Source organism: Triturus cristatus, chromosome 5_2 (genome assembly GCF_964204655.1).
Source record: "Triturus cristatus chromosome 5_2, aTriCri1.1, whole genome shotgun sequence".
Lineage (NCBI taxonomy): Eukaryota > Metazoa > Chordata > Amphibia > Caudata > Salamandridae > Triturus > Triturus cristatus.
In genome coordinates, this window is record NC_140588.1 from 724286231 (window position 1) to 724310647 (window position 24417).

Consider the following 24417-nt stretch of genomic DNA (forward strand, 5'->3'; position numbering starts at 1 on the left):
TTAGTATATGTTTGTAGGTACACCAGGATTCCCCATAAATTGTCTATAATCTTCTAAAAATGGCATTGAAAGAATTGTGACTTACTCTACTCTACCATCGAAGATGATTTTAAATTACAATTCATTTGAGTCAAAACATGATATTTTTACCTGCTCCCAATCAAATGTTTGCACAAATTAAATGTAATAAGACAAACCAATGTTTTCAAATGGGATCAATAAGCCTTACAATAGTGAAGAAGTATATACGCAATGCATCATGCCCTATGGATCTTTAGGACCTACTTTAGGGGAGACTTACATATATTAAAAGGAAGATTTAGGCCTGTCAAAAGTTTTATTTTACCAGGTTGAATTGGCATTTTAAAACTGCACTACAGTCTGCAGTGGCAGACCTGAGACAAGTTTTAAAGTGTTATTTTAATGGGTGGCACAATGAGGCCCACGAGCAGCATTTACTTTACAGGTCCTGGGTACCATGCAGTACCATATACTAGGGAACTATGAGTAACTTAAATGTGCCAATCATGTGTAGGGACACTTTACAATGATTAAGGGAGAGAGCACAAGCATTTTAGCACTGGTTAGCATAAAGTCCTAAAGCCAACAAAAATGAATTCAGGAGAACAGGAGATGAGAGCACAAAAAGTCTGGGGGTGAAGCTGCAGAGAGGGACAGTTCCAACAATGTGTTCATATACATTATTTTAAAGTGCTCTGTTGACATCTTTCAGCTACTTTGAATCACTAAAGTAGTTTAGCGTGAGACCTGTCATAAGACCTCCTTTCATGTATGTTGAAAAAAGCAGTAAATCAGTTGGAAAGGCTCTCATGTCATAATTGTTCACACTAACTTAACAAAGGCCCCGAGTACACATATTACTGCTCCTCTTGCCTTTTAAAAAGGGATAGTCTTGGTTTTTCTAGCTGTATGGTAAAAAACTCTTTGAAGATGTTTTTCTTCCTGGCTCATTTGAAACCAAGCAGAAATATTGAATACTCAGTCATGGCCGTAAGGCATTGTTAAGGTGCAGGTCCAGTATTATTATTGTTCTGCCCACAAAGAACAACTGCTGCCTGCATTTCTCGAGATGCTGTGGTATCAAAGTCAATGCTATATTGAATACTGTCAATATTGATTGCTTAAGAGTAAAAAGGTAAACGTAGCAGCAAATAAGCATTCTCTCTTCTTTCGTGCGCCTGGTGGTCTGTGCCAGCACTTCTGAAAAGTTTCAGTGCTCCATCCATCATCTCCTTGTGTCAGGTTTGTTTGCCCTAAGTTGGCAGGGTATGCCCAGACGTGGGTCCCTTGCTCATCTTGCCACTGGAATCAAGCTAGCCTGGCTGATGAGGGGTGTTGCCCCGAAACACTCCCAGGATGCTTGTTTCTGGTCCAGGGAAGACCTGGCTTGGCAGTTTGGGATGGACTGTTCCCACGAGGCACAGGGTCAAGACTGATTTGCATATAGTTGGGTCTGAACAGGGGTGTCAAAGTGAGCAAAAGAACGATGATGGATTCAACCCAGATCTGTGACTGGGGGTGAGTGTCTGAAAAGTTTCAGCACTCTGTCAATCATCTCCTTGTGTTTGCAGCATTCCCAGTGGGGCACAAATGCCTATGCAAATACTTGTGTTGGAAAACAGGACCTGTTTGCAGTGTCCCCCCACTTTTCGTTCAATTTTAGACCCCTAGATACTGGTTTTCTGACTCTGAAAGTGTTTTGGGCTCTGCTGGGAAGGCACAGGGCCAGTGTTATGAAGAAAAGAAACACACACACATTAGGGTACATTATGTGTTAGGGTACCTCTATGATTGGCATGACCTACCTTATAATCCCTATTAAATAATAGGGCAGGGGAATTAAAACTACCTCTAAACCCCTAGTACATAATAGGGCATGGCAGTTTAGAGGCAAGCAGCCCTTTCTGCACTTGCATGAGTGCACTGCTGAGAGCCTGATGTCATTTTAAAGTCAGCCCGTGTTGCAGCACTACTTTTAAATGTAAAGTTTGCCTAAACCCTACTTTGGTGGTAGGGGCACTTAAACAGTGATAAACTACACTATTTTGGCATATTAGGTACTCAGGGTCTCCTCTAGGTGGCCGGGGGGGAGGGGTGGGCGCCGGCAGTCAGGTACTTATAAGGAGGGTCCTTATAAAAGATGTTTTATATGCCCTGGGGAAAGAGAAATTGCACATTTCACTTCCCCTATTGAAGTAAAGTGCTTTATGTTTTTTGTGCTAGGAGGAATGTGGAGTGAGGATCTACATTATTTTTGCACAGTCAGGACCCCTAAAATCTCCCCTAGGCGGCCCAGGTGTAGGAGGGGTCATGTTGCTATAAGCAGGGTCCCTATAAATGTTGCCTTATATGCCCTAGTGTTGGAGAAATTAATTTAATTCATTTTCCCCATTGTAGATCCCCAGCCACGTAGGTTACCATTGCAAAAGTTTATGAACTCATAACTATTGTTAGAGGTCACCCAAAAATATCAGTCAAGGATTTGGTAGAATGATTTTGATAAATCCAACAATATTCTACTGTTGAATGTATTCTAAAATATACAGAAAATATGTTATAAGACTTTCTTGCATGAAAGCCAAAATTCAGTCTTCCCTCCCTCTTCGCTGATTGGTCAGAGCTAACAGGATTAACCAGGCTGCTTTGATGAAGTGATAAGTGGCCTCCGGTGAGAGAAGCTATCAGGTAGGGGAGGGTTCTGCTATTCAGGAATGCCAGATCAGGGGGACGGGTCATAAAACATGAGTTTCAAAGAAAGAATAGGACAGTCAGAAAAGGCCAGGTCCATCTATCCCATCCCCTCTGAACCCAGCCAGATTGCAGGCTTAGGAAGGAATTTGCAGATGTCAGGGGAAGGATAGCCATGGAAATGAGCCAAACTGGAGGTGGGTTTAGCTAGTTCTTACTCCTCTGCAGAGATATCAGCCATATTGAAATTTGAAGGAATAGTGCACTCTTAGAGACTATTTTGCCACACTTTGGAGGAAGTGGTCATGCTCTGGGGTGTTGCCCTGAACCTCATTGGACAGGAGTGCCCTCCAGCCTGACCCCAGAGATCACTAAATAAGTATTTGAGAGGGGCAGAGCCTTTCAGATCTGCCTCTTGAAACTAAGAGAAGAAGAAGGCTCCAAGCTGGAAGTTTGATTTTCACCAACCAGGCCCTGCACTCTGACTGACTGGGCTGGCTGCACAATCTGGAACTACAGCCCTGTGGACCTAACTTGCTTAAAGAGGAATAAAGAGTGGACTCCCTGCAAGCAACAGGTTAACAGAGCTCACCTGGCCCATCACTGCCCAGAATCGCCATCCTGCACTGCGTCCAGTGTATTTGGAAGTGTTTTGTCGAAGTAGATTGATGGAACTGAAGTCCCAAACCTTCAAGGACCTTCTAGGAGATTCCAGACCCTTTGATTGTGTTTTGGACAATTTTGGACAACCAGAGGAACTTCAAGACAAAGTTCCAAATGTTTGGAGAACTTTGGAGCAACTTTGAAAAAAAACTCCAGAGGGGGACTGGCTCAACCTTGAGAGCCAAGCCGGCGACCTTCAACGGTGAGTCGGCCTGCCCTGCTGGTTCGTCCCACTGAAAATCTCTGGAGGTCCAACTTCTAGAATTTGACCGGGAGCTCCCTGGGAAGTAAACCGGCGAACCTTCACCGAACCCGGACTGGTGAAGCATTGAGGGACCATGGCAGAAAAAGCTCCAGAAAAATGTCTAAGTCTGAAAGTAAAACTTGACCAAGGCACACCGCGAGGGGTAGCCACACAGGACTCCTTCATGGTCAGTCTTAAACTTTGACTTTGTCCAGGTATAGCATGACCAGATGTCCCAATAGGCGATATAGGTTTCTATGTGCTATATAGTGCTAAATCTTTTGTTTTTGTGTCATTTTAAAGATAAAAGTATTTCCTATTTTCATAAGTTGGTGTTGGATTTTTATGTATTGTGTCTTAATTATTTATGGTGTTTTTAAAGGCTTTACCTACCTGTGTACGAATTAAGGCTGCTGGCTCACAGCCAAGCTACCAAGAGTTGAGCATGGGAATAATTTTCTGAGACCTATTCTGAGCCTTAGACTGTGTTAGTGGCCTTATTGCCAGTGGTAGATATACATTTACCACTACAAATAACCCACTTTTCAACAACTTGTAAATGAAGAAAGCAAAGAAGTGTGACCTCGTTTATTTGGCGGATTTCCTGGCTGTCTTCATTTAGATGCAGCACTTTCGTGCATATAAAAGTATGGAAAATATAATCCTGATTACCATGGGGCAGGGCCCAGAGAGTCTGGTGGCATGTCAAATACATGCCTAGAAAGAATAAAATCTTCTGGAGCTATTTTTTTGTTTTTTTCACTGTAAAGTAAGGGCATATAACACTCGTATAACACACACACCTTTGGGAAACATCCTTCTTCTTACTGGCTCTTAAGCAGCCTTCACATTTGGTGATGAACCAATTGCACACATTTACATATCTTTCTGGTTAGCAGGCGGCCTCGTGGGTAGACCTGGTTGTTTTTTTAGCTCTATGTCCCTCCCTAGGTGTCCCAGTAAAGGAGACCTGCCACCCTTCACTTTCAGCAAGAGGCACATCAAGATCTGCATGAACTGTTCAGGTTCAGGACACTTGCTTTTATAACAAAAAGTGTGGGTACTGTGTGCAAATCAGTCCCTGCTATATCCACTCGACCTCTATTTAAATGCAGATTTTCTTTAGTAGCATTAGGGCTATGCCACCCTTGCTGCACATGGCCCAAGATAAAAAGGGGTGAGACAGAATGCTTTGGGCCTTAAGATTAAGAGCGCACAGTGGAGCAGGCAGAGCAGGCAGAACAGACAGCCTTTACGTGTTGGTTCTGCAGGTGAGGGGGCACCAGAGCACAGGCATTTGAGGGTCCATCTAAACTCTATCCTTCCTTGGTTGCATCAGTGCCCTGTGCACCCTTGCAGTGCCAGTGTTGTTTTGGGGCACAGAGAAAAAAGGCCAGGGGAGAGGAAACTGAAGCAAGAGAGAAACCTTAGCTTGCGACTCAAATCGATGATGGGGAGAGGGAAGGGTAAATATGGGGGTGCATGTTTTTAACAAAGGGCACAGGAGACAGCCAGCTTGCAAGGAAGTAACTAGTAGCTATTATTAGTATAGCTGATGTGATGCCCAGGGATGTAAGAGGACCACTTCATCACAAGCATGACTGTCTTACTTTATTAAAGGGGCATCAGGGTTCATTTTCCTTGCCAGCATTAGCTGAGGGCACCCCTGCAGAGAAGGGGGGCACACATGGGAGCAAAATATTTTCTGAGGGCAACAGAGAGTTTGTTTTTAGGTAGGGGAGAGGATGGGGCCTAACGGCTAGGGCGCTTGTCCTCAAATTTGGGGAACCCGGTTCAAGTCTCGACAACGACACTCAACATCCTGTGATTCTGGGCAAATCAATTAATCTCCCTGTGCCTAACAAAAATGAATGTGTCCTTGTGTAACACAACTGGTGCTCATGTAAAGTGCTCTGATACCTCGGATCAAGTTTGCGCTATATAAAACTCCCCATAAAAATTAAAGGGATGGCCAGGTATGGCGGGGAAGGGGTGAAAGAGGTAGAGGAGACAGCCTGCTACTCATGGCTGCAGCTATCATTAGTGCTGCAGGTGCATTTGCTTTGGTGCCCAGGAGTGTGATAGACCCTCAACAGCCCAGTTATGGAGAACAGTGTTGGTTGATTAATTTCCGTTTTGGTGCATTTGCTTTTTTAAAAGTCTCACACTTAGGGTCCGATTATGAACTTGATGGTGCGGTGGCGGAACAGCTCTGCCAATTCACCGCCAAACCCGCGTGAGAACGGCCCACTATATAATCACTTTTTTAGTCATTGGTGGGCATTTCCTTTGCCATTCCTATGGCCGTGCCTATAAAATTGGCACCGCTATGGGAACTTCAAAGGAAGTTCCAACACTGCATGGACTGTAAAGTCCATGCCATGCTGGAACTGGGGATGCATGAACACAGGGGGCACATGTGTGCCCCCCTGAGTGCATCCACATTGAGTGAGACACAAGGGTAACCACCACTGTTTTCATGGAGCAAAGACCTCTATAAAATCAGTGGCAGTGAGGAAAGTCATAATATGCTTGGTAGGACCGTGGTGGTCCCGCCAAGTATATTGATGCCTCTTGACCACCGCGCCACTGCTAGGGAACAGCAGTTCCCTGGTGGAGCTGGCAGTGCCAGGGCGGCACGACTGGAAGTCGTACTGTGGCAGTGGGAAGGCCGTCACCGCCGCCCCACCACAAGTCTGCCGGTCCGAGGACTGACCGACTCGTAATTGGGCCATTAGTGTGAATTGTGAGCTGCAGAAAAAAAAGAGCCACTGAAATGATCTCCCTGCACTCAGTTGTGCCCCCAATCATTACCAGAACATACTGGAGGGGTGTTAACTTAAAAAAAAATGCTTAGAGAGCGGATCAGAGTAAAAAAGTTTAAGAACATCTGATATAGAAGATTATCTTACTGTAGACCATTCAGAGAGTGTGTACTTTGTACTATGATGTTTCTTTTACAGTGCCTATTAGATTCTTCTGAAAAGATGTCTATAACTTAGTCTGCAATAAAAAATTGAGCTATGATACCTTTAGAAATTCACTAGTTCTTTTCCTGCAGATTAGCACAGTCCAGTTTGGAATTAAATATAATTTGACGTCCAACTATGCCTTTATCCTTCGTCTCTTTGATTGCAAGCTAAGAAAAGTAATCATAGACTGCATGTTCAGGTAAGTGAGAAAGGATTCTCGGTGCTCCTTGTAAAAACTATTTGTTAGAACATATGCACCTTTCTGCCAACGGTGAGTATTCTAAACTCAATATAAGCATAGAGAGGTATTCTGGAGCGCCCTTCAATTCTGGCATCTGATGGGGTCTCCGTTGAAACTTAAGAGCAGAGATAGCAGAGGTCTCAGCGCAGGGTCACATCTTCTGGAATTTCTGGGCCTAATATATTAGACACATTGTTGATCTGGCTGCATTTGAAAACGCCCAAAGACTTTCCTGTTTCAGTTGTCATGATGGCCGGTGCGTGCCAAGAGACCATGGGGTAGAGGTTGTGTTTTACTTATCAGGAATAATCAGATAATGGAATCAAAAATCATAATAGAGAAATGTACAGAGAGTTTATGGGCTTCGAAAATGTGCCATGCCCACTACATATGGCTTTTATTTTTCTGGATTAGTGGTTTGGCTGGTCAGGTACTGAAGCGCTGTATAGAGGTTAGGTCTAGTCCAATACACTCATGACTTTTGGCACACATGCACCTCAAGTGGTTATATGAAACAGAATAATAGACTGCTTATTAGTACTTGAAATATAAGGTGTCAAAATCAGTTCCGGAATAAGAATGCCTAGTGCCTGAATTATGATGAAAGTACTAAAGAGAAACATGAAGCGCTCCTAATGAAGAGTTATATAGTAGTATTTGTATAGTATTGTTGAATCTTTAAAATGACGCACAGATTGTATTCATATCGTACTTTTTTGTGAAAAGACGTTTAATATTCTAATTTTCGATTTGCTTAGATACACGTAAAATGTTTGCGAAGTTTTATGTAGTCCTAGATGTAACGATTGATTTACTGATCGAAGAATCCTTTAATAGGAATTTTGATGCAGAATTTGTTACTATTAACACCAAAGAAGTTTCAGCTCCTGCTTTTGTTTGCTAGCTTTAAACTACCTCCAGTTGAAGGCAACATTCTTTTTTTTTGGTTCTTTTTTTAATTGATAGAAAGTATTTTCTAGATAGTCACATAGTTTTCCTACTAGTTTTAATTCAGTAACTTTGGGATTATTGTTGCTACTCTAAATATGGTCCGCATCACATAAAGTGAGCACTATAATGCTATTTGAGGCAGGTGGCTGTGCAGTGTTGGGCTGAGGTGTCTTAAATAGTAGAAGAGCAGCAACTTCTACCATTGTATCATTGATAATTGTTTGAATGTCACTGGAACGTTATGGGACTGTGCTCCTTTCAACTTGAAAATCAGCTGTATTTGTTAACATATAGAACATAATGCATTTGTTAGACCTGGCATAATTGGTGTGGGTTTCCCCTGTATTTTTGCCTTTGGCTCCTGTTATTTTGCTGTGTGCTGGACTTCCTTTTTGCTGGTCTGGATGCGTTGGGCACTTTGTGACTGCTGTTCAGTGCAAAAATGCAAGTGCTCTCCATGTAAATTGTTGTTATGGATTGGTGTTTCCATAATTGGCTTATTTGATTTACTAGTCAGTCCCTAGTACAGGGCACTGTGTGTGCCCAGGGCATGTAAATCAAATGCTGCTAGTGGGCCTGCAGCACTGATTGTGTCACCCACATAAGCAGCCTGTAAATGCAACTCAGACCTGCCACTGCAGTGTCTGTGCACATTTTGGTTCTGCCATGTCAACCTGGCAAGTGCACTCCCTTGCCAGACCCTAACCTTCCCTTTTTTTACATGTGAGTCACCCCAATTAGGCCCAAGGTACCCCTGTGGGCAGGGTCCAGTGTATGGGAAAGGTAGGACATGCCCTGTGTTTGTGGCATGCCCTGATAGTGAAATGCTGCCAATTTTACTATTGAAAGGCTATCTGTTCCACAGAATAGAATGGGAGTTTATTTATAACATCTTATAAATCTAACTCACCATTTGGACAAGATAGGAAAATAAAGCTTAGTATGCCTGAACTCAGAATATAAAGATGCATCTTATAGTGAGCATGGTTTTTACATTCTGTGTTTGAAAATACCACTTTTAAAATGTAGGTTTATTCTTGCTTAGCCACCCAGTGTGCCTCTGCTAGGTTGTGTATTGACTGTCTGGTTTTGGAGCGACAGGGGCTGGGGATGTGCATTCTGTTCAGACAGCCAATTGGGGGGGGGGGGGTGAGGTGTGTCCTGCCTTTCCACGGTGAGTCAGGGCTGGGCTGATTAGACCTGGGCTACATTCAGAGTAGGGGGAGGAGATTTCTTTCACACTTGAATGGGCCTGGTCTGCCTTTGACAATGCTGTACTCGCCTCCTACCAGGAAACTGCACCAGAGAGGACAGAACTGGTTTTGAATGGGCAAAGAGCTTCTCTGCCACCAGAAAACAAAGAGATTTGTGCTATAAAGCATGGGGGCCAGACTCCTGAACTTTAGATTACTTCTGGAATTCAAGAGGAACCTTTGCCAAGGAGAAGAGCTGGAGAAACTGAAGGAGAAGTACTACCCCTTTGCTGTGTGCTGTCTGGGCTTTGAATGGGCAAAGAGCTTCTCTGCCACCAGAAAACAAAGGGATTTGTGCTATAAAGTGTGGGGGCCAGACTCCTGAACCGTAGATTACTTATTGAATTAAAGAGGAACCTTTGCCAAGGAGAAGAGCTGGAGAAACTGAAGGAGAAGTACTGCCCCTTTGCTGTGTGCTGTCTGGGCTTGGCTCGCAGTGGCTGTTTCTGCCTAGGAAAGGACAAGGACTTTGCTGTGTGCTGTGTCCCCCGCTTGAGGAAGATCTTCAAGGGCTTGAAGTAGAGCTAGCCTCCTGTTCTGAAGTTTCAGTAAAATAAAGACTTCACCCCCAGCTACCCTGAACTCTCTTGCTGAGAGTTCTGACCTGCCAACAGGTGCCTGCCTGCTGCAGTTCTGGGCCTCAGGAGGTTGTTCCTGTTGTTGGGAGCTGGAAAGCGATGCATCTGCACCTGTTTCCGAAATAGCACCTGCCCACGTCTTGAGGAATAGCCAAACACCGCATCGAGTGCACCGATTTACGAAAGCCAAGATCACCACACTGAATCCCACGCAGGCCCTGCTGTGCAGCTGCAAGAACCAACACATCATGGGGACGCGTCTAAACAAACCAACGCCAGTGCCATTGCTGCTGCCGCATCGAGAACTGATGCATCCCTGATACTCATGCATTGCAAAGGGCGCCAAGTCTACAAGGACGCTGGGGCCACAGTAAGAAACTGACGCATCTCTTCCCCTTCAGTAAGAAACCGACGCATCACCTTTCCTGCGTGGCAGTAAGTAACTGATGCATCACCTCCCCTGGAGTAAGGAACTGATGCATCACCTTCCCTGCGGCTGTACTTGCTTTTGATTTTGACGCATTCAAGGTACTTTGTGTTGAAAGTGTTATCTGTAATTTGCTTTGAACAGAACTATTTCTACCTTTTAAAAGTCATATTTTTATTACTGTATTGTGGATTTTTTTTGTTTTGGTCTTGTTTGGTTTAGATAAAGATTACTTATTTTTCTAAACTGGTGTGGTGTCCATTTGTAGTGTTTTCACTGTATTACTGTATGTGTGTACAAATGCTTTACACACTGCCTCTGAGATAAGCCTGTCTGCTCATTCCAAGTTACCAAGGGGGTGAGCAGGGATTTTTTTAGAAGTATATGCCCCTTACCCGGAGCGTAGTTTGTGAAGTGCACTTCGCACTACGCGAGATACGCGTAGCGCTACGCGAACTGTGTAGTGCGCTGTTCGGGAGGATTGCACAGTGCCGGATGCTTGTCCGCACTGTGCAATCATTGAAAACGGCATCTCGCACAGTGCGAGCTGTTGTTTTCTGTCGCTCGAGTAGATTTTTACTCGAGCGGCAGCTTTCTCAACACGGACTGGTAGTTTTTCATCGCGAGCGGTCGCGAGCAAACGCGACCACTCGAAATGAGAAACCTGACCTCTTCGCATTGAGAATTTTGCCGGGAGGTTTATTTTCCATGCTTGCGATCACCAACTTGATGTTGCTGATAGCGAGCGTGGAAAAAGTCTCGCCGGGATGTCTTTTTGCTCGCTCGCGGTCGCCAACTTGACGTTGAAGACTGCAAGCGAGCAAAAAATGTCAACTACACTACGCTATACGTATTTGCACTGTGCAACGTGCAATCTGCGTAGCGCGAAGTAGCACAAACTATAGAAACTACGCGAGCGAAGCGTAGTTGGCCGCCCAGGGTTAACCCTGACTGGGAAGAAGGGGCCTTACTTGGATAATGGTGCAAACCATTGCCATTAGAGGCACCCATTTAACAGCATTGGTTCAAACGTGCACAAATATTAATGTAGCACATTACTGCTTCAAGAAATCTGCTTTTATGATCCAATGTTAAAAGGTGTTTTCACCAAACACTGCTGTAGGACAGTTGGTTATTAGAAGGTGGGGGTATCCACCCTCAGCTACTAAAAATACCATAATCACCAAAAGGTTCAGACAAGTCTCAGTAAATGAATACTTGCTTGTTAGAACTGTCATCATTAGGGTGGTCTTTTCCCAGACTTCTTGCCCTTTGCCTCTCATCTTTGCTGATTCTTTTTGTTGGTCTTAGGACTGCTACCCAGTGCTAAAGTGCACGTGCTTCTCCTCTAAAACATGATGACATTGGTGTATACCTGATTGGCATATTTGTTGTACTGGTAAGTCCCTTGTAAAGTGGTATACCATATAGTCAGAGCCTATACTTTAAATGCTACTAGTAGGCTGCAGCCCTGATTGTTCAACCTACCTAAGTAGCCTTTTAAACCTCTGCGAGGACTGCCACTGCAGTGTCTGTGTGTGCAGTTATTTACATCGAAGAAGTGTCCTTGGTGAATAAGTAATCCAGCAGCCAGGGATGTAATACAAGATGATTTATTAGGTCTTAAGTAGGATGGTAAGAGAGACCCCACTGGGAGCAGCGTCCTGCTGCTAAGCCACACACTCAACTGACCCCACATTCAAACCATGCACACACGAACATTCTGATGATGACCACACATTCAAACCATGCACACACAAACATTCTGATGACATCACACACACAGGCTGAGCAGCAGTAAAGGAGAAGACCAGAATACAACACAGTTTCCTGCCACTTCGACTTGACATTTAAAACCACTCACCAAGCCTTAAACTTCTCTTTTATTACGTATAAGTCACACCTTAGGTAGGCCCTAAGTAACCCTAAGAGCAGGGTGCCATGTAAGTAAAAGATAGGAAATGTACCCTTATGTTTTACATGTCCTGGAAGGGGCAAAGAGCCGTTTTTGTTTTTTATTACTGTGAGACCTACACCTCTCATAGGCCAGCATTGGGAATTCCTTAATACATTTTTAAGCTGTAATTCCTGATCATAGAGGAGTTGCTTTTTCAGGTTTCATATCTTTTGAATGGTAATGAGAAATCCTCCTTACTGGAGAAGCTGAATTAGTGTTTTAGAAATGCCACCTTTAGTAATTGAACATTTCTCTGCACTTACTGCTCTATGTGCCTGACAGCCTGTCTCCAATACACATCTGGGATGGGTGACAGCTGCACTTTGTGAATTCCCTCTAAACAGTCACAAACACAGGAAGGAGAGGCTCATCCGCATTCTGAGCACTCACCTGCATTCTGATGGGTCTTCCTGGGCAGGGAGGAATAGGAAGGGCTGAACCCCTTCAATAGGTAGTGTCCCGTCCACACACAAAGCACTGATTTAACCCCACAGGTAGCTTGGCAGCCAGGACTGGGTTGAAAAGGGTCCGTATGCACTTCAGAGAGCTGCTTTGAAGTCACCCCTACATCAAAGGCACTTTTGAGTATAAATACTTGTTCTCTGACCCCCTAAAATCAGAAACTTCTGGATCTTGAACAGAACGTCTGTCAGGAGGACTGCTGTGCTGCTTAAAAGACTCAACTGGAATTCTTGTCTGGAAGGACTGATTTTCTGCTTGTTGCCTTGCTGCCTGCTGCTCCCTGACTCTGCTGAAGGAGAGCTGGACTCTGCCTTCCGTCCAAGTGCTCTCCAATTGCTTGCTGGCTTGCCTCCTGTTTTCTGACTTCTCAGGGACACAAAAGACTTCCTTAAATTCAGCTCATGCTGCTCATGCTGCTGGAGTCTGCCTTCTGTGAGTCCTACTCTTGCCTGAGGTGTCCTCTCCAAGTTCTGGGCCTCTGAAGTGGGTTCTGCAGCTGTTCTGCTATAAAACCGATGCATAGTCACCACTGTGCCGGTCGGAACAGACGCATTCCCCTTCAGCACCAACACAGAGGATGTTTGACAACAATGGTTTTACAACTTGACTTGTGTGGTCCGATGGTGACACTCTGCACGGCTCTACAATGACGCATTGGCTTCATCTCAGTGAAGCTCGATGACGCAACGACCCAATTGTGTGGAAAAGATTGCTTTGCTCTATCCAAGGTACTTTCTCAGCGGGCCCTGCGTGGGTCTTTGAGCCGGCCTGCCCTGCTTTGCAGTCAGCCTGAACTTTGGATTTCCACCAGTCCATTGCAACCTCAAGTAACCTTTTCACAGCTTGTGACATCTAAGCATTATTTTTTGTATCTAATCTTTAAAAATGTGTATCTCAACTTCTAGTGATTGGATGTTTGTTGTTTTGATCTTATTTTGCCCCCATGAATATTCTCTATTTCCTAAACCTGTGTGGAGTCTATTGCAAAGTATTCATTGTGTTACTGTGTGTGTTGCACAAATACTTTATACATTGCTTCTTTCGATAAGCCTGACTTCTGTGTGCCATGCTACCAAAGGGTGAGCACAGGTTATCTTTTAAGGTGTTTGTAGCTTACCGTGAATAGAGTGGTGGTTCCTGCCTGGGTGCAGACCTCAGCCAATCAGGAATCCCATTTATAACACTGCTCAACCCTTGGTAGCTTGGCAAACAAGCTGTCAGGCTTAACTTAGGAGGTAGGAATGTGTAAAGCATTTAATATCCCCAAAACAGTAAATAACTAAACAACACAACACAATACAAATCCAACACTAATTTAAAATAATAAGAAACATTTGTATCTTTAAAATGACGCCAAATTGATGAATATCCAATGTAGGGAACTGGAAATATGAATTTCTAATCGAACTCAGTACTGCCTCTTGCTCTCAACCCCCTCATGACCAACCCCCTCTTTCTGCACTACCCTCACTGACCTCACCTAAAAACGAAGCTCGCTGGACTGACTTCGAATACTATGACGAAGACTCCATTGCTAAAATCCTCTCTACCTTAAACCCAAATAACCATTTCAATGACCCGCTACCATCCAACTGCCTTGCTGCTGCCTCCCATGCCATTGTTCCTAGCTGGACTGCGATAATCAATGCCTCTCTCCAGCAAGGATCGATTCCAGACCCCTTGAAAGCCGGCCAAGTCCTCCCTATTCTAAAAAAAACAATGCTGGATCCTGCCTCACCAGACAATTTCAGACCCATCTCCAATATACCTTTGTTAGCCAAAGTGTTAGAGAAGTGCGTACACCAACTAAATCAACACATCAACAAATTCCACCTACTCGATGACTTCCAATCTGGATTCAGACCGGGGCACAGCACGGAAACTACTATGCTCCACATCATGGACGATACCCTCCAAGCCCTTGACCAAGGCAAAACATGCCTTCTAATCCTTTTAGATCTATCTTCCACCTTCGATACGGTCAATCATGAAAAATTACTCGAATGCCTTAAACTCAGGATGGGTTTGGACGGCGTTGTCCTAGAATGGTTCAGGTCCTTCCTCCATAACCGATCTCAGAGATTCCTCATTAACGGCAACCTATCAGCTCCCACCCCGGTCACGGTTGGAGTCCCGCAAGGCTCAACCCTGTCCCCCACCCTCTTTAATCTTCACTTAGAGCCACTCACTGAAGTTCTTCGCTCCGCTAATATCTCCTACCATATGTACGCGGATGACACCCAAATTTACATCAATATTTCATCACTCGAGGAGATCCTCACCCTGAACGAGACCCTGAAACTAACTGTCCAGTGGCTAGCCACTAACCAACTAAAACTTAATGCTAAAAAAACTGAATTTCTCCTGATCTCCCCCCCTAAAGTCAACCCAGAGATACAGGTGTGGATCAAGGAAATCACAGCCTTAAATTGTCCGCCGACCATTGTGGACTCTGCCAAGTCACTGGGCATATTCCTCGACTGCAACCTGAACATGCAAGACCACATTAACTCAATGGCCAAGTCAGCCAGATTCCACCTGAGCTACCTTTGGAAACTAAAACCCTTCATCGATGTTCCTGACTTAAAAATGGCAGTCCAAGCTCTAGTCATCTCCAGACTGGAATTTGGATGTTCCACCCTCATAGGATTACCCAAGATCTCCCTGGCACCTCTAAAAGCCTGTCTCAACGCGGCAGCCAGACTACTCACAGGCACCAGGAAATTCGACCACATCTCTCCACACTTGAAAGCTCTAAACTGGCTCCCTCTAGAGGCCAGAATACAGATGAAAATGGCATGCATTACACACAAGGCCCTATACGCAAACTCCCCTGCATACCTGGCACAGAAACCTGTGTTGTCGGGAGGAAACAGGAACTCCCGATCCGCCGAAATCTCCTGCTCCGACCTGCCCATTTTCGTAAAAAAAGAACCTACAATAGGGCATTCTCCGGGGCAGCACCAAGAATTTGGAACTCCTTCCCGCCCGACATCAGAAGAATCCCCTCTCTAGCACGCTTCAAGAAGGAGGCCAAAACCTTCCTCATGGGTAAATTGCTGATCTAAGACCTTCTCTCAGCCACTATAACATGCCGGTTGAATCCAAGACTATTGCTTCTTCCACAGTTCACCAACCTCACACCGCCGAGAACACGTGGGGCTACGGTTTTCACCAACTCTAACCTGAACTGTAACCTCACATTTGTGTCCCTTTTTGCCCCTATGCTCCCTGCAACCCTTTCCCCCTTAAATATTTCTGCTCTTGAGGCTTTGCTGTTTTTCTATTGTTTTCCTCTGTTAACCATGTAAAGCGCTCTGATACCCTCACGGGTCAAGTTCGCGCTCTATAAAACATTAAAATAAATAAATAAATAAAATAATGTAGTCTATAGTATCCAGAATCTTAAAGCACCCTCCACAAGCACTAGGGGGTGTGCTACTGGGACAAAGTCAAAGTTTTAGGCCGACCACAATGGACTGCCGGCCAGCTAGTTTGCAGATTAGGTCCCGGTAAATGTTTTAACTTCAGACTTAGACATTTTCTTGGGTCTTTTGTCTTGTCAACGGGCTCTTCGGCTGGTTCTCAGGCTAGTTGGATATGAAGTTCGGCTGATGCAGGTCAGCGAAAAAGTGGGAGTTGAGTTCTGGGCGTTGATGGTGAGGAGAACCACGGACAAGGTGAAGTCAGCTGCGGCTCGATGACAGCTTGTTTCTCCAGGTAGGTCCTGGTCTTCTACTTTACCTTTGGACTTAGAACCTTTTTTGGTTCTCCTGGAGCTTTTTAGCAAGATGAACCAGTGTTGTCAGTCCAACTTGCATGTCAACCTTGGCAGCTTCACTCTCGATGTTGGGCCCATCTTCTCCTGGAGCTTTTCCGCAAAACTTTGCAGAAGGTTTTCAAGGTTGCAGATCTTGCTGTTTCTTGGTTCCTTTGGGAAGGTAAGTGTCCTCTAGCCCTGGCCAAGAAATCAGAGGCTCTGGGTTGCCACTTGGGGGCCAGGACTCAATCTCCCACAATGCCCTTGTGCAGGCCAGGGCATATCCAGTTGCAACTGCTCATTTGGGGTATCCTCTCTTTGGCTTGCATGTGACTTTTTCAATTCTGTTGTACATATTGCTGATCAGGGAGTCTTCTCCTTTTCTTTTGGAGTCAGTCACAGTCTTTTCTTTATGAAGCCTTGTGAGTGCAGCAGGTGCAGTCCATCAGAGTGCAGGTATTTCTTTCGTACATTCTAGGGGTTCAGCAGGGCCGTCCTTCTTCTCTTCTTCTTTTCCAGGTAGTGAGCTGATGAGCTCTGCAGAACTGCCTTATTTATCCTTCATTTCTGAGATTCAGGGAGGGAGGGGCACCCTAATCATAGGATATAAGCTACCTTACGCTAGTATAACTAATTCATATGAGGTGTGGCAAACCTCTGGCCAGAATACAACATTCTTCAAAAAATCAAAATAGAGAAAATCTCTCATTGGAGTTTGTGTCTGTGTAACCCAACCCAGAGGTGTGGCTAACAACTGACCACACCCCCTTCTAGCCCTTGTCCTAGTCTAATTAAGGAGGCACCATTCTGGCTGCAGGTCTAAGAAATGGGGATGGCCTGGGTCCTGTGACATCTGTTTTCTGCAGAGGCCACTGGTGTTGAAGTCCAGCTTACCTAACTGACCCCCTTCCTCTCCCTGGCTTCTCCAGGAAAGGGATCTCCTCCCACCAAATAGATGTATTATTGCAACCTCAGGCCTCTTCACTCTTACTCAGGGAGGAGCTTGGCTCAGGCTGTCAAAGGCTGACCAATCAGAAGAGGCTGCTACAGAGCTGCTTTAGGTAAATTCAGGTTAGTAAGTTCTAAAATTAATTTCCTGTACTAGTTATAATAAATCCACCTGTGGCAAGTTTTTGGGTTTATTGCAACTATTAATTAGATCATTTGAGTAATATGACCAGCTAGCTCCAATACAAAGTTAGACTTTAATATATTTTATAAAGCCTTCCCTACGGTAGCCCGTTGGTGCTAGCAGCGCTCCAATAGGGAAAAACTACTTTGACAGTTTTTTCTTACCAGGGCATTTAACACCTCTTTTTTATTGCCCTTGCTTTCCATAACTATCCACCCTAACCTTGAAGCACTAAGGGAAGACATTAGGGGTGACATATAAATAATAAACAAGTAGTTTTGGACTATGGAAGTACCTTTATTTCCAAAGTCACATTTGGGTCCATTTTTGTTTCAAAACCTGCCTTCAAGGCAGTTCTGGCTTTAAAATTACATTAGACACCACAGCAGTGCATACTTGAGTGCATTAAGACCACTGGGGTCTCTACATCTATATGTCCTACCATATACTAGGGACTTACAGGTAGGCTGTCCTTACCAATTAGAAATATACCAATCAGCATATGCCTTTAGACAATAGAGCACTGGCCCTGGGCTTAGTTAGCGGAGACCAAGGCACTTTGGGAGTCATTAACCACCGGGATCAGTCAAAATGTGAGGGGGTGATCAGGGCAAAATGGATGAACTTCCCATAACTGTATGAACTAACCATATTTAGTCAAAAATATTTTGCGATTCATCCCTTCCGGACTGAAACAAATAATCATCAATACTTTCCACTCTGGAATTTTTTATTTAAGTATGATTATTTGCAGGAGAAGGGAAAAGTATGAGGGTGTGCATGCGTTCATCTGTACTCAGTGCAGAAGGAGAGAATGCCCCCTCTTTTAAGAACGTCTCTGATCCTCTAAACTGAAGGAGCTACAAAAACTCTAATGTTTCTATGTTAGCTCTCTTAAACTATTGGTTCTGTAGATCATGTGGCAGGAGACAAACGTAAGAGGCAAAATTAGCAACAATTCAATTCTTTTTAGCAGGATCAAAATATTGAGAATGTAAGTGCAAATTGGTGAGTATAGATTTAATATTCTTAACTCCACTTTTATGTACCTTAAAGTTATATATATCATCATGCTACATATATGTGGAGTTAAGTATAGTAAAACTTTTTTTCCCATAGAAACGTACCTTCACAATATTCTTGTCCTTGATATTCTTGAAACAATGTTTTGTCTACATGATATTTTGAACTCGATAATTTGTCCAAACACCCAACCATGCTCCAACAGTCATTAGCAGATACATCTAGCTGTGTTTGTAACATAGCTCTAAAAGAAAGTTAAATAAAATTCAGTATTTATTCTGAAAACACTGCTCAGCACAGAGACTGCAGCTGTTGTGACACTGTCCACCCCCTTTTCGAATGCATTACTTGGCATTGCTCTCTGGGCCGGACTGGCCATAGCGGGCATCAGGCATGGGACATTTGCCCCGGAGGCTGGAAGGGCGGGGGCTGGTTTTGCAGCGATGCTGCAATATCAAGCGGCAGTGTAGTGGGCCGTTTCCTTAAGCATTGCACACTTGCACCCTCCACCCCTCCATAGGGGCCGGCCCAACAAAATTGCCGGGGCTGCTTTGGGTTCCTCAAACCGGCCCTGGTTGCTCTCCATGAGCCCCACCCCACCCCTCAGGTTGTACATCATGCACAAGATACCACCAACTCCTTCCTGCCACAAGCTCCTTCTCAGAACTAGTCCTACGCCGACAACACAACAGTAGTAGTGAATCAATACAATATGGACAATTACATGACTTGTAGTGAAAGATAAACTGGCTGCTGAAACAGGACAGCAGTGCAATCCAGGTCTTTTCCACTACCTTTTGGTTGTTTGCATTAATAAGTTATTTTATCTGTTAAATCGTACATGTTACTTAAGCTTAGGGAAGCCCATAACCCGGGGTGTACCTTTGATTCACAATTGCTGATCCTGAAAATTTGGCATTAACAATTGCCACTCTCATTTGCTTTGACATCAACATCTGGCCAAGTTCAACTAAAGGCTATCTACAACTGGCCCTTGTGTTCTATGGTTAGTTTTCTAATGTTATCTGATTTTAAACTAATTTGCAAATATCATTCACGTTCAGTGAGCATATCTTCAACCAACAATTACATTAAACCATGGCACAACACTTATTCTACCTCGTTAACTACCCAATACAACTTCTTGTCATCATCCACTAAAATAGATGATAAATGCCCCAAACCAAAAATGACAAGAAAAGAACCTGTAGAATTGATACTCACTGAACCAAAAGTTCCATACAGTTTTCTGGTAGTCATCTCCGTTAAACCAACATCTCCAAAAGAAACCTTCATGATGAAAGGTGAGGGCAGGTCGTCTAGATTCCTTCAGGCCCTCCTTCGAAAACAAACAAACAAAAAATGTTTTCATAAATAAGCACATGCAGACATTTTGCTGTGTATGTAGCTAAGCTCGTAAAATATATGTGCCACCTTTCTAGATGTAAAAAAGAGTATGTTGCCATTTAAAGCTCAAGAAAAACTATAACTTTTGCCAATGTACTGTCAACATTAAATTAATTAAAAGGTATTGCATTCAAACAAGCACTATTGAAACTCAGCAAGACAGAGGATACAAACAAACAAGCACCATTTGAGGAAAGGTGACTGAGAACCCTATAATTCATGAAAATCCAAGTTGATAGTTGGCCAAGCACATTTCTGGTTTAAGCCCAGCCCAATGACGCCATCCCTTTCAAACTATGATACAACCGAACAGGAATCTGAAACTGACTGATTCCTATTTATTTGATGTATCACTATTTTTGATATTGATGTTATGATTTTAGAAGGGGCAAAGAAGGACTCACGTCCCTATGGAGGGGAAGTCCTCATAGTAGTGCATAATTTTTGTAAAAATATTGATGCTATGTGGAGGAATACAGGAAACCATTGGCAGTGGAGGACTTTTTTTCTTTCTTACTTGTTATTGCTCAACTATATGGCTCAATGGCGAAAAATACCAATAGTGTGTGTATGTATTTGTGGTATTTATATAGTGAGAACATAGCTGAGAGGGTAAGGACAGCTTCACAGAGACAAAGGCAAAGCTACAGTCATCGAGTTGTTGGAGCAGTAATTGGATAGTGAGAGTGGAAGTGAATTCTATATCAGGACCGGAGGCTCAGATTATGCTTCTCATTTCTTTACTTATATTTTCCCAGCAGCCAATAAAAACAAAGTAACCAAAAAAACTACAATACACATGATTACACTTTGGGTCACATGACCAACCATAGAGAGTATCCCCTATACAATCTCCAGTCATGATGACAGTGTCCTCTTTCTTTGCTGCTCCGCAGCCAGCTAAGTGCATCCCTACTTACTATATTTGCTCTTCTAACTGATGTTGGTTTTTGGGGTATAGCTATTCATACTGATATTTTATTGATGTTTTTTAGTGCTGTCTTCTATCGATTCTGCTTTGCTCGTTTGTCATTTGATTAGGTGCAACTTTATGATTTTTTTGTCCTTATTTTGCAGCACTCGTGCCTTGGGAGCGCTCTGCCTCCCCGACCAGGTGCATTTGTGCCCGCGTTGAATCCCGGTGGAGAGAGAGAATAAAGGGAGCGAGGACACGCATTGCTCCGATGCGTAGTCCTCTTTCTGTGTTGACGGGATGCCTGTACTGTGCGGCGGCCATTTTGCCCGTTACGAAGCTTTATTCGAGCTTGAGTGAGCAGGGGAGCAGCGCTTTTCATTGCTCTTTTCCCACTTGCTCGCACCAGGCTCCCGGTGACGCCCCTTCATAATTCTGAATGGGGCTGGATAATTTATGCATAGGCTCTGCCTAGAGTGGATCTGGCAAGCCCTCCCTCCACATTTAAAACATTTCTGTTTACATATAAGTGCATTGGCTTGCCTGGGGTTCTCCACTTGAGTCTCTCGGTAGGAATGTGAGTGCATGCCTGAGTGTATGGGCAGGTCAGCCAGTGGATGTATGTGTCTGAGTGGGTCTGTGAGTAGGTGCATCAGAATATGAGTAGCACCCTGAGTGGGTGCATAGTGTGTGAGTGGGTCTTGTGAGTGAATGCATGAGTGTCTGATTGGATTTGTGAGTGGATGCATGAGTCTCAGAGGAGGTCTGTGCGTAGGTGTGTGAGTCTCTAAGTGGGTCTGTGAGTGGGTGCATGCATCTCTAAGTGGGTCTGTGAATGGATACATACCTGTCTGAGTGGGTCTGTGAGTGAGTGCATGAGTCTGTCAGTGGGACTGTTAGTGGGTGCATGATTGTCTGAGTAAGTCTGTGAGTCTCTGAGTGGGTCTTAAGTGTAGCATGTCTCTGAGTGGGTCTGTGAGAGTCTGAGTGGGTCTGTGAGTGGGTGCATTAATCTCTCAGTGGATCTGTGAGTGGGTGTACAACTATCTGAGTGGGCCTGTGAGTGGGTGCAGGAGTGTCTGAGTGGGTCTGTGAGTGGGTGCATTAGTGTCTGAGTACATGTTCGAATGGGTGTGTCTGAGTGGTTCAGAGTGGCTGTGATAGTGCCACAGTGGGTCTGTGAGTGGGTCCATAAGTATGTAATTGGGTCTGTGAAAAGGTGTGTGTCTGTGAGTGGTTGTCTTAGTGGGTACATGAGTGTCTGAGTGAGTCTGTGAATAGGTACATGTGTGTCTGTGTGGGTCTGTGAGTGGACATGTCAATGTTTGAGTGGATCTGTAAATGGTTGCATGAGTGTATGAGTGGATCTGTGAGTGTGTGAGTCTCTGGGTGGGTCTGTGAGTGGGCACATGAATGTCTGAGTGAGTCTGTGGCTGTGTGCATTACTGTTTGAGTGGGATTGTAAATGGGTGTGTCAGCCTCTGAGTGAGTATTTGACCGACTGCATGAGTGTCTGAGTGGGTCCGTGAGTGGGTGTGTCAGTCTGTGATTGGGTCTGTGAGTCAGTACATGGGTTTCTCAGTAGGTCTGTGAGTGGGTGCGTGTGTTTGTGATTGTGTCTGTGAGTGGGTGTATGTGTGTCTCAGCGGGTCTGTGTGTGGGTCTGTGAATAGGTGCATGAGTATCTGAGTGGGCCTGTGAATGGGTGCAAAGTAACTAAGTGGGTCTGTGAGTGGGTGCATGACTGTGTACATGTGTGACTAGGTGAGTCAATGTTTGAGTGGGTCTGTAAGTGACTGTGTCCGAGTAGGTCTGTGACTGGGTACATGTGTGTCTGTGTGGATCTGTGAGTGGGTGTTCGAGTCTCTGAGTGAATCTATGAATGGGTGCATGGGTGTTTGAGTGGGTCTGTGACTGGGTGCATTAGTTTTTGAGAGAGTCTGTAAATGGGTGTGTCAGCCTCTGAGTGGGTATGCGACTAGCTGCATGAGTGTCTTTGTGGGTCTGTGAATGGGTGCGTCAGTCTGTGAGTGGGTCTATGAGTTGGTGCAAGAGTTTCTCAGTAGGTCTTTGAGTGAGTGTGCGAGTCTGAGTAGATCTGTGAGTGGGTGTGGGAGTCTCTGAGTGGGTCTGTCAGTGCATGCATTAGTGTGCAAGTAAGTTTGTGAATGTATATTTTTTTCATACTTCAAGGGGGCTGTGCTTTGAATGGTGGCATGAGCCTCTGTGTGGGTGAGTGAGTTAATGCATGAGTGTCTGATTAGTTCTGTGAGTGGGTGTGTGAGTGTCTAAGTGGGTCTGTGAGTGAATGCATGAGTATCTGAGTGGGTGCATGAGAGCCTGAGTGGGTCTGCCAATGGGTGCATGAGTGTCTTAGTGGGTCTTTGAGTGGGTGTGTGAGTCTCTGAGTGGGTCTATCAGTGCATGCATTAGTGAGTGAGTAAGTGCATGTATGTATATATATTTTTCCCACTTTATGGGGCCTGTGTTGAGCATCACAGTGGGTCAAGACTCAAACTATGTGAAAAAAACAGATTCAGGCACTTTCATACTCTAAAGGGGCCTTCAAGGAGGAATCAGGAAATTCTAGGAGCAGAGCACCCACCTTGACGAATGTGTGACTACAGGGGGGCTCTCCGTCTTTCTCGACAGTTTTAGCATATTTCATAATAAACTGGAACATTGAGAGTGTGTTACGTAGGTCTACCCACCTGGTGGCAACAACAGGTCCCCAGAGATACCTTATCCTGGTATCGAGGGCAGAAACACTATTGAGATCAGAAAGGTCCTGAAGAATGCCGGTGTGACCCAACACTGTGGGCACCATGAACACGGCAGAAACATGTTGACGATTTGGCAGTAAAGAGGGATGTAAGAATTCTTAATTCTTTCCTGTCATCACCATCATTCACGTTTTTAGTTTTGGCTGGAGAGTCCAAGAATGCATTTCTGAGCAGTAACACCTCTGAGTTAGTTTTAACTTTCACTGCACTTTTCTGTCAGTGATCCCAATATACTTTGCCATGAAATATATGTATATCTTACATGTTTGTATTGTTTTTCCGTCCCTTTTTGCTCCACCCCAGGCGTTGGTCTGTGCGGGGGTGTATTGAAGCAAGCCCAATGATAAAGCATGTCACAATCTTGTGAGTGAGGGCAGTATTTTCACATCAAGCACGTGCCGCCACCTAGACCATCACTCTCAACTCCTCTGTGTATGGATCACCCCTATGATGCACGCATGGGGTTAGGGTACCCCTACTATGACCCGTTCAATAGTTTCTAATCTTCATTTTCATCTCCCGGAACAAGGTCCCTGTGTACAAAATGACAGCCAACTTTCTACACAGGTTGGCGGGCAGCCAATCAAAACAATTCTCCTGGTGTGAGAGTTCACAAAACTCTGCATAAGTGTTGTGAAGGATCTGTGTTACTTTCTATAAATACAATTTTGAATTTCTTTTAATATTTTGAAAACAAATGAATGCATTTACATAAATTTACAAAAAGCTCACTTTCCAGACCAACAGCTACCTTTCTGCCAAATTTAGTGTAAATCCTTTCAGCGGTTCGGGTTGTAGTTGTTTCTAAAATCCATATGGGGATTTGCATGGGGAAAACATGTTTAGGGATACCCCTTTTTTCTCAGCCCCCACTTGACGAATCACCCCAAAACTTTCAACACGGCAGCTAAATCAACTGTCCTACTAATTTTGAAAATGTCG

The 24417-nt window shown here is 44.4% G+C and overlaps 1 protein-coding gene across 1 annotated transcript in view; it reads right to left on the reverse strand.

The window, feature by feature from the left end:
* LOC146829180 (transmembrane protein 182-like) overlaps positions 1-24417 on the reverse strand; it is a 341609-nt gene that overhangs the window by 290624 nt on the left and 26568 nt on the right. Inside the window, exon 2 of the mRNA XM_085607825.1 lies at positions 19597-19711. Coding sequence (XP_085463951.1) covers positions 19597-19711 — 115 coding nt within the window. The remainder of the gene's footprint in view (positions 1-19596; positions 19712-24417) is intronic.